Source organism: Patagioenas fasciata, chromosome 2 (assembly GCF_037038585.1).
Source record: "Patagioenas fasciata isolate bPatFas1 chromosome 2, bPatFas1.hap1, whole genome shotgun sequence".
Taxonomy (NCBI): Eukaryota; Metazoa; Chordata; class Aves; order Columbiformes; family Columbidae; genus Patagioenas; species Patagioenas fasciata.
The window spans coordinates 48,847,634-48,858,920 of NC_092521.1; the positions used below are offsets into that span (position 1 = coordinate 48,847,634).

The following is an 11,287-nucleotide window of genomic DNA, read 5'->3' on the forward strand; positions in this document are numbered from 1 at the left end:
AGCCACCACTTTGCCCACTACTGTCATATGGGTACAGGCAAGAACTGGAAGTGCTGGTCAGGGAGAAATGGGATGGGGAAACATGATTGAAATCCCTCTGAAATTAAGCTACCACTTGTGTCACCACTTGTAAGAACTTTTCATTGAGCAACTTGTTTGTAGCTTGATGTTTGCAATTGAAATTATTCCTTTAAAGTACTTGGGGAAAGGATTAGGAACCCAACTTGAAGCGTTTTGGGCTTAGAATCACATTGTTTCCTCGTTTTTATTGCCAATATCTTAATAGGCGTACAAACTCCACATTTGGCTACTCAGAACAAACATCTAAGAAACTGCTCCAGTAGCTATTGTAGTTTGGGGGGGCAGGTCTGGAAGGAAACTAAAGTGCCTAAATTGAACTCAAGTCCAGATCCATGCTCATTCATCATTGCTTATTTGTCACCTCCCAGAGGAGACAGCTGAGCCTCATAAACTTGTTCCTCTGTGGGTACAGATGTGCCCCAGTGTTGGCAGCACTGATCCAGCCCAGACACTTCTTATCTCAGTGTAATGGAAACTAAAAAACGGCCATCTCACTGAGAAATCTCATACCTACCAGGCTAGATTGCATGAGGTACAGGTATGTCAGTGGTCTTCTTAACATGATGTTTGGATATCTGTGAAAACTAAGTCGTTGACTGCCGGAGATAGGAAAGTACAAGTTCATTTTCTTCCTGCACCTAAGGTGATTCAGGCATACATTTTCTGCAGACTGTAAGACCCATGTTATATTCATCCTGTATATAAAAGTGAACTAGAGAGAGAGGCTTGTCTGATGTCTGGTGGTTATAGCGCTCTCTGGAAAAGGAGAACCAGGGTTTCAGCCTCAGCTTTCAGCATGAGTTAACCTCCAGGGTTAATGACGAGCAGTTAGATCACCCTACCAGGAAATACATCTGCTCATATGGGGCAAGGGGGACCCAGTGTCCCCTGTGCAGTGTGGGTGTTGATCAGCAAGTGTCAGGACATGGTCCCTAATACCTCTGGATAAAAAGATGTTGGTGTCTAGCCTCAGGCATTGGCCCTTATCTTTAGGGAGAAAAACAAATGTTGTTTAAAGTATGAAATGTGCCCAAAAATAGCTGCCTGGCTTGAGTTGTGAACATGCAAGAGGCATTATTTATTTTCTTCTTCATAAAATTACAATGTGCATGAATCACCATGTGCTTGGAAGTAACGATTTTGAGAATTGCCTTTGTCAGCAGAGCAAGCTGTTTAGGTTATTTGACTTGCTTCTGTGTTTTAAGTTATGAAAAAATAGGCACATTAACGTTATTTAATGAACTCAGAGACCACTGTGTAATATATGGTGATTACCTGAAAGTGTCATCTTCAGATTTAAACTCCCTGTATAAATATAGTAAACCTACCAGTCAGTGGAACCCAAGAGTCTTTTTCTAATATTATTATTCATAAAATGAGGATTGGATGCTTAGTTTGAGTCTATTTTGAATTTCAGGTTGTTTAAGCTCTTGTCTATGACACTTCTGTACAAAAGTAAGAGTGAGTGCTGATGAAGATTTCTGTCCACTGACCTAAGTTTTATTAGCAGAGTATACGCAGTGGAAGAGGATTGAGCTCAAAATTAAACACTGTTTGAACATACTGGTTTACATGTACCCAAAATGAGTGCAACTGAATAGGAAGAAGGTTAAGCTAAATATGGCCAAGTGTTAAGCTGCCCATGGTCTGAAATTTGCCTTTTATTAACAGTGCATTTTAGCTACACATCTAGAGACAAGCGCTTTGTGCAAACTGGGTTCAGACTCTGTCCAAACACAAATTTTCTGGGCTGCAATAGCTTATTTACAAGTCTGGAAGTTACATTGCAAAGAACCAGTCCCATTAAACTGTTGTCAGAAAGTTAGAGAAGTAATATCAGCATTGCACTCTCCAGAAGCCAATTTATCATTACCATCAATTGACCTTGACAATGATTTCTTTATTAGTAATACGGGAATGGAGTACTTGTTTTTATTTTCAATACTTGGTTGCAGTTGTCTTCGTGAATCTTTACTCTGTCATGCAAACTTGCATGCTATGTAGTTTCTGATAACAACAGCATCTTTATTGCTACTTTTTTCTATAATATTAACTGTTCCTTGATCTTTTTTGTCCTTCCCATTTTGAGCATGTTTTGGAGAAACCAAATGTTTTAGCTGTGGGGATGGAAACAAAAGGGAGTTAATTCCAGACTTGAACAAGAATTGGCAAGTAAAATTAGAGATTAATTTCCTTCATCCAAGTTGCTGACCATATGAATCAGCTTGTGGAAGTGGCTTGTGCAGACTGTCTTGCCTCATTAGCATGGGTGACTTTGTGCTTTCTGTAGATGAAGGCAGAGGGCAGGGAGAGGAGGGGAGTCTTGTGCAAAGCCAACAGTCGTGTATCTGTGAGGGTCTCAGGCAAAGACAAATTAATGCCTCATGTCCCCTCATTAAATAGATGCAGGGCTACAACTATAATCCTGATAATGTTACTGTTTGTCTTACCTCATTGGGCCTTTCCACTCTTCCTATCACCTGTGAGCCTGGGTCATTCTCCAAAACCAGCTCAGGTTTGGTGATCTTATTTCAAATTTTTTCCACACCAGATTATTTCGTGGCATTTGGCCATGCTGCATAAAAAAAAAATATATATATATATATATATATAATCATAATCATAATCATAATAATTTATTTCTCTATCCTTTCCCTCTTCACTCACTTTGTCTGTGCACTTGCACAGACTCCAGGTCACCCTGCAGTGAGATGCCAAGCTTTCTCCTAACAGATTCAAGGGGCAATAGTCACTGATTCACAAAGCTTGTTTTGAAAAGCAGCATTTCATATGACTGGTATCTGTTAATTAAAATCAGTTCTCATTTGTGTCTGGCTCGATTTTCACAAATACCTCCCTTAAACTCAGTTGTATTTCAGCTACAAACTATAAAGTTTGCCTCAGTCTCTGAAGGAAGTTCTGATCACCTCATATACTCATTTATTTCTTCTCTTTTTTCACCCAACTCGTTTACTAAATTTGCTTGGTACAAATATATGTATTTTAGGGATACATAACTAATAGGAAAATGTGATATCTGTTATAGTAAGGTTTTGCCTGTCAGGACTGATGGATCCACATACAAAATACTCTTAGACCTTAATCCAGACAAAGGATAAGCTTGCTGCTATTTTGTGTTCTTTTGAGAACTTCAAGGGCAGAAAGAACTATGAAAGTCAAAGCACAGTTGTTTCATTCTTTCTCTTCCATTTGGAATTGTGTGTGAACCACAAGGTACCTCTGACAGATGTACCTCCACTAAATCTGTGGTGTTCACAAGGAATACATATGTTAACTCTGGCTTGTGAGGAATGTAGCCATGGTGTTTTGCCCTGAATAAATTAAATAAGCCAAAAATTCATCACTCCACTGGGAGGCGAGGGGTTAGTGGTGCCTTTCTCTGGAGTAGCTGTTTTAAGCACAAGTGGTAAATCGAGAGGTTTATCTGCACTGCACAGAAGGTGAAGCACCTCATCAGCAAATATTACCTGTCACTTGTGGCCAGCCTGGATAGTCTCTCCATTGGGAGCTCCTGTAGGGATTTGTTCAGCTCACCAACATTAAGCTACGCAGCTTCTATGATATAAGAAAGTTGTGAGGATCTTTACGTGTTAGGTCTGTAGCATTGCAGTAGAAAAGTCTGGCCATTCTGATTTATGCTTTGCAAATAGTCTTCTAGCACAAAAAAAAAAAAGTTAAGGATAATCCCTCCATTTGACAGACTTAAGAAAACTTGTACATACATGTGTAAGTATAGTTCTACATGTTTTTACAGCTCAAGTGAGGTCGCAATAGCTTCAGGCTTCACTGTCTTGCTGAAGATAGGAGTCATGCAAACTTTTCCTCGTATTTCTACTACGTATCAGTTCTGAGCCATCTGCCACAATCATGGACATGCACTGAGGAAATCCTTCTAACTGTGTCCAATTATTTGAAAAACTTGATATTTTAAGCAAATTAGGTTTAGGCTGAAACTATGTATTATCTTTTCAAAGACTCACGCATACCTACAAGTAAGAGGGTGTTTCTTTCATAGCCCTCCAGTATTCAAGCTGCCTTCATCTAAATACCTAAATTAAGTGGCTGATCTCCATGTGCTCCCTTTATCAATATGGAATCAAAGAGTGAATCAGAAAATGAGCTTTGTCTTAGAAAAGCCTTTCTCTGTCTGTTTTCTTTAGAAAGATCCTAGGGAAAAAAAGCAAGGTCCTGAATGTATACGGTCGTTATGACACATTCCCCATGTAAGAAGCAATGTAAAGAAATACGTTTACACAGTAAAATAAAGTAGCTAGTGCGCTCAGTTCATGCTTAACTTTGGCACTGCCAAACACATTTAGTACTAAAGGACTGGGATGTAAGTGAAGATACAATATACTCCCACCATATCTTTCACAGAAAAGCATGATAAAACAGAATATTTCTTTTCTCCACTATTCTTTCTCCAACATTTTCAGTTGGGCTCACTTAGTTTTATTAGTCTTGTTAAGAAAAATGAAGATCCAACACTAAAGCATTTAGGAAACACAGCACTGTCTGCACTGCAGGCCATTAAATTTTTGTAAATCAGCCCTGGAATATCATCCTTTCCAATATATCATTATCTTTTTGCATGGTGGGTTGCTCTAATTGCAAACTGTCTAGATGAGATCCCACCTGTGCATAAAACCACCACAAAGCCTAATTGGATGAGTCTTAGCCATTCTTGGCAGTAGTCAATCTCTTCTACCCCAGTGGCTTCTAAAGGTATTAAAGGACAGCTTCCATGTGAGCAAAATAAGGTATTGGCTACTTATTTTCATAGTGAGGAAAAATCCTTTTGTGGATGGGGGAGGAGCAGGAAATCTCCAGGAAAAAAAAAAAAAGGTCAAAAAAAAAAAATCCATGAACACATTAATGACTCAAAAATGCTTTTAATTTCAGCAGCTTTACTGAGTTGCCTGCCAGTAGCCAAACACCACACTAATACTCAGTTAAATTCTATTTTTGCTTGTATTTAAACTAATTTTTAAATGTCTCTTCAGTTCTTGCCTAGCTAAAGGGAGACAGGAGCAATGCACATACTCTCCTAAACTGGACTCAGCACCATTTCTTAACTTCCTTTCAAATACGTTAATGTAAACAGAGAACAAGACACTCTGCATGATCACTGACAAGGGTGCCAGTAACCTTCACTGGATTTTTATTTTCATATGAAATGTACACAAGCTGCTGCATAGGTTGTCAGCATGTCTCAAGGACAGCCTTGTGTCTGTCCAAGGTGACTGTGGAGTTATCTCCCATGCCATGGGAGAACTATGCAGCTGGTTCCCAGACTTAGCAGCTCTTTGGAAAGCCATGAATGGCCATCACTGCATTTGGTCACTGGTCTCAAGGAGTTTGGTAGGACGGTTTGCATGGAAAGACCTGAATCCAGAGTTAGTGACTGATATGGGATTACTCGTATGCTGCCTGTTGTTTGGTGTGTATTCAAGTGTTTTCCAAAATAATGGTGCTCAGCAGCTTGTGGGGTGAACTGTTGGGAGCGTAGATATAATAGACAATTTAAAAAAGAAAAAAGAAAAGTTTATTGCTTTTGCAAGTTTCGTCTTTTCCATTTCCTGTTGTAAAAAAAAAAAAAAAACAAAAAAAAAAAAAAAAAACAAAAACAGCATAACACATTCAGGTCTTTTAAGTGTCATAAAAACGCCATCGAAGTCACTGACACCAAAAGGAAGCCAAAGAAGATGCCTCACTTTGTGTAATCCTACTATCATCAAACATTAAGGCCCTTTCAGAATGGATGGCTTTCAGCTCTCTCATGCACACAAGAGTGGTAGCAGCTAAATACACCAGACTGTTAAGTAGCTTTGCTTAAGAAATATGGCATTATCTATTCAGCAATTTCTGTTAGTTTCTCAGAAAGCTTTCACGTTAGAAGTTTCTCATCAAATGGAAAGCTTGATTAATCCTTTCATTCATCTCACCTTTTCAAGACACTAACCTAATTAGCCGGGCGGGTGTATAGGAGGGTTTAGTCTTTTTGGTTTTTTTTTCTTTTTTGAGTTAGAAAACTTCCATGGCAATGGAGCAGCCATTTATGCCTTTGAAAATCGTCACTATCCATTCCAATTCTTAGATATAGGAAGTTACAGCCAGCATTTAGTGCAAGCATACTATCCCTCATGGAGCTTCTAATAAAATTTATTAACCAATACTGTCATGTTCACTACAGGATATGTGTTTTAATGGCAATAGGAAGTGGAGAGGGGAAGCAACAAACAGTATTTTATGTACTTAGATAAATCTTTTGTCCTCAGAACTTCCCATGTCATTGCTTTTTCCTTTTTTCTTTTTCCTTTTCCTTTTTTTTGGGGTGTTTTTTTCCCCTGATAGATTCTTTCTTCTTTTGTCTCATCTAACTTGGAGAGACCCCCTTTCACACGACTCCCAGTATGCATATATTGCTCCTTCAGGGTGTTACATGAGTTTTGTCTGAGTGGTTCTGCCCATCATTTTCTGTAGTCTTTAATCCCATGAAAAATCCTTCAGTAGTGGTTCCTACAGCTGCACTCAGAGTTTCTGAGACTAAAATGCAATCCTCTTCTGGTGTCTCCTTGGGTTATACCCTGAGGTTAGCCCTGGATCCCAGGCGGACTGTTTGAAATGAAACAAAACCAAGACCACATATGTTTCTGTCTGTCCTTTTCCCTCCTGGCCTTGTAGGACTAAAGCATCTTCTACTAGTTCAGGATGGCAGGCTGAGTTCAGAAGGCTGAACTTTCCTCTGAAATGTGGGGCTCATTTTAGCAGCTTTGGTTTGAAATTCACACAGTTTAAGCATCTTTGCATTGAAATATCTCCTGAAATAGACTGCTAAATTCAGATTACATACCACAGGAAGTAATGAGGTACTGCTGCACTCTCTTGAATTGCCTCTTCAATGGTGAACACCAGTACAGTCACATATCACTGGAGACTGTCTTCTAAATTATAAAATTCTCCAAAGCTGCACCAATACCTTTGCAGTCTTTGGTTACTTTAGTATTGTAGTATAACTTTATTCCTGCTTCTCTTGAGCCTGGTATTGAGTGGTGGTTTTATTTGTATCCCCTATTTTTCGTTTTCACCTTTGTAAGTTCTGGGTTTTCTTTTTAAGGTCAAAATATTTAATTTATTTGTAAGTCTGTGGTTCTGCAGTAACACTTGTAAGCCATCATTCACTGTGATGCTGAAATTCCCAATAGGCTCATAGTCATCCCATTTTACTGCTATTCCTACCTTCTGTTATTACACACTAACTATGCTCCTGAATCCCTTTGGCCCTAGGACAGAACGAATAAATCTCTAGGCACATGTGTTTCATTTGTTTTAAAGAATGAAGTATCAGACAACAGAATTTAGAGATATATAAACTGACCATGTCAAACTGAAAGAATTCAAGTATCTTTTTCATCTCTGAAAACACCAACAGGACCTCTTTCTCAGATACACAAGTCCTGCATGGCTCTGTTCTTTCATTTGCTTTCACCAGTACAAAAATCAGTTTACTCAGTTCACTGAAAACAAAGACCTAATCATCAGTGGTTTGCAGCAATACAGAATATCCTGATCGCTCAGTTTTGTTTCTGTCATTGGAAATTATTACACTGCAAGATAGACTAACTTTTCTTGGAACTGTTTGTTTTTCTGTAGGCTTTATTTCACACTGGAATTCAAAATGTGTTCCATGCATTACTGTTTCTTACATTATTCCTCTGAATTGTTAACAGCCTTACTTGAGTCGGCCTATGAACTTTCCCATCCCCCAAATCCACACTTATGGTCTGCCAGTCCACAAATCAACTTTCCAGTAAATGTTTAATCTGTTTATGGCAGAACAGTCTTTTCATGTAGGTTTCAAAAAAAGTTAGACTTATGAAAGCAGTCAGGCAATCTGTGTGTGTGTGTCTGTGTAACTGTTCAGCTATCTGGTATTTGTAACAAGATGTTTAAAAACCCGTTGACCAGCATCCCCCTCTCTCCAGCAGTATGATAAAAATGGGCAGTTGTATAGATGTCCCAATGCAGCAGGCTTGCCTACAGACAGGAGAAGAAAATCTACAAGCCTTAGTAGACACAGAATCCACTCAGGAATGGGAGAGCAGAAATAGTCAAAGCGCAATAAACTCCCCAGTCAACTTGCATGATACAAGGCCCTGAAGAATTTGCTGGCAAACACCAATCCGAGCTTTGCCATTGCTACAGCTTGTAGATTGCATCATGGCTGGGGACATCAAAAGAGATGTTTGGGAGGAAAGTCTCATCTTTTCACATTCTTTGCAGGGTCACTAGTTGATGTTTAGTTAGTTGATGTCGTTAATGTTGGTGTTTAAATAACTCAGATGGAATAGGCTCTAAAGGCACCCGTTTTGCCTTATGAGCTGTGAAAGCAGCTCACTCAGATGCAACCACCCATATTTACCTGTAGTCCCATGCATCCCACTTCCATGATCTATCTGTAGGGGGACAGGAACTGGACCTTTTTGGAGGGGGGATTTAATCTGTCGCTACACCCCACTCAGGCCCGCTGACGTCAGCTATTTGGGACCCCTAGGTTGGTCCCCTGCCACCAGTGCTGACCTTGCACCCCCTGGGGGACAAGGCCTACTCCAAGTCACAGTGACGGCAGCAGATGTAGCAGCTGTTAGTGCGACCCTGCCAGTGTCACTCTAGAGAGCTGTTAGCAGCCATGCAACTCAACCGGTGCTGTCTCAGGGGAAAATGTGTTTGGTGGAGGAAAGCACCTGGCCACCCCTACCAGGACTATCAGCCTACCTGTATGACCTTCTCTTGTCTCTTATAAAGTGTGGTTTAAGCTGTTTACTTTTGTAGGAAGATCTACTGTGCACTAGCAGGTAAGTTTCAGAAACACGTATTTAAGTAATTAGCCTAGCTTCTTCCTAAATTAGATGTATCAATCAAGTGCTTCAGAAGAGATTTTGTGGTATTAACTGGGGCTTGGTCACAAATACACACCACAATCCCTCCTGCTGATGGGAGCAGGCTGGGCTGAGTTGCTGCTGTGTTGTAAGCTCTGCTCCTTTTCATGTTTGCAGGATTTCACATTCCCACCTCCGGGGACACCAAGGAGAGCAGCATGGAGCAGGATTGCTCCTCCTGGCCTCAGTAAGCACGAGATGGCCGTCTCAGGTGTCAAACACTGGCAGGGCAATGCTGACCCTTTCAGTGTGGTGGCTGCCTCCCTGGTGAGCCAACTGTCCGACCAGCAGAAGATGAATGAGTCACCTCTCGGCCAGTTCAGAGGAGTGTATTTACCTCCTGAGCTGCGCCCTTTAAACAAGTCGTTAGTCAAGGGTGGCGAGTGGAAGGACGTGGAGAACACCCAGGAAAAGCGCAGGTCGTTCCTGCATGACTTCTGTAAGAAATACAACAGCAGAAAGAAGCTGCAAACCCACCTCGTGCACCTCGTGTCAAGAATTTACGTGGAGGACAGGCACAAGGTCCTGTACTGCGAAGTACCCAAAGCAGGCTGTTCCAATTGGAAAAGAGTCCTCATGGTTCTCAATGGACTCGCTGCTTCAGCGCACAACATTTCCCATGACGATGTGCACTATGGAAAACATCTAAGGAAACTGGACAGTTATGACCTAAAAGGGATATACACACGCTTGGACACGTACACCAAGATTATATTTGTACGTGATCCCATGGAAAGACTGGTATCTGCCTTCAGGGATAAGTTTGAACATCCAAACAGCTATTACCATCCAGTGTTTGGGAAGGCAATAATTAAGAAGTATAGACCCAATGCAAATGAAGAGGCACTGAAAACAGGATCAGGGGTTAAGTTCAAGGAGTTTATCCAATATTTGTTAGATTCCCATCGCCCAGTAGGAATGGACATTCACTGGGAGCAAGTCAGTAAGCTCTGCTATCCCTGCCTCATCAACTATGATTTTATAGGAAAGTTTGAAACCCTGGAAGAAGATGCTAATTACTTCTTGCGGCTAGTAGGTGCTCCAGATGAGCTGAAGTTTCCTAAATTCAAAGACAGACATTCCTCTGATGAGAGGACAAGTGCAGAAGTAGTGAGGCAATACTTAAAGGAATTGTCTGTGGAGGAGAGGCAGTTGACCTATGACTTCTATTACTTGGATTACTTAATGTTCAATTATACCTCACCAGCTGTATAGCACCAGAATAGCTTCAAGCTTCTATTAGATATTTATGATTTTGGAATTCAAAACAACTGCTTTGATATTAGCCCTGAAAGGAAACAAAGTTACTGTTAAGTGGAGTTTTCCTGACTTAGAGGGTTATTTTATAAGCTAGAGTGACATCAATTGACATTAAATTATAGGAGAACGCACCACAAAAAAAAAAAGACCTGTAAACAGCATAAATTGCACTAAAATGGCTGAAAAAGCTGCTTTTACCGTTATGGATTATACTGTGGAAGTGGTAGCACAGCCAGCTGTTGCATTAGCTTACCTAATGTTCTTTCAATGGTTTAAGAAAAAAGCATTCAGAGTAGCATGATTCTTTTTCTGTGTGTCTGCTTTAGAAATTGTTTTCAAAACTATTTTTGAATGTATTTTTTACTTTCTGTCACTTTTTATTAATAAAGAAGCATTGGCTAATTTTCTAAAACATTTGCATCATTCTCAGTTACAAGGTTTGGTTGTTTGATGATTACCATTAGACTGTAGCTAGTTTTAGACCTAATTGGTTTTTATTGAAGGATGCTTTTGAATACAGATGCATAAAACTATGAATAATATACAACTATGAATAGTATTCTGTTGAGCAGAGTAAATTTGGGTCTGTGATCTGAAGTCACAATCCACAACCCTGTTTTTTATCGTTGCACTAGAAATGACAAACATGATCCTCCTTTCAGAGAACTGCCTTATACATTAAAATCAGCATTTGAATTTACAGGGAGTCAACCACATAATGCACACTGTGGTCCCAATATTCAAGATAGTCTTCACCTTTCATGGTGGGCCAAAGTCTTATGGTGGTAGCAATGGCTTCTCTGTACTGAGAAGCAATCGCTGTGACCACTCTTGGTCTGCCAGTGTCCAATCATCAGTCCAGCTCCTGGCAGTTTGTTGCACAGGTGGTGTGTATGCCCATCGCATCCCAAACCCATAGACTGGTTTTGTCCCCAGTGCTTCCTGAAGTCACCTGTGTTTTGCTGTCCTTCCTGCCTTGTCAGCAG

At 40.3% G+C, this 11,287-nt stretch overlaps 1 protein-coding gene across 5 annotated transcripts in view; it reads left to right on the forward strand.

Annotated features, from left to right (window-relative positions):
• The window catches only part of CHST9 (carbohydrate sulfotransferase 9), a 95,182-nt gene extending 84,735 nt beyond the window's left edge, over positions 1 to 10,447 (forward strand). For all 5 annotated transcript variants that reach the window (XM_065831419.2, XM_065831420.1, XM_071804167.1 and 2 more), the window contains one exon: positions 9,159 to 10,447. In XM_065831419.2, the coding sequence (XP_065687491.1) occupies positions 9,159 to 10,256 (1,098 nt within the window). In that variant the 3' untranslated portion in view covers positions 10,257 to 10,447. The remainder of the gene's footprint in view (positions 1 to 9,158) is intronic.
• Positions 10,448 to 11,287: the final 840 nt, after the last annotated feature.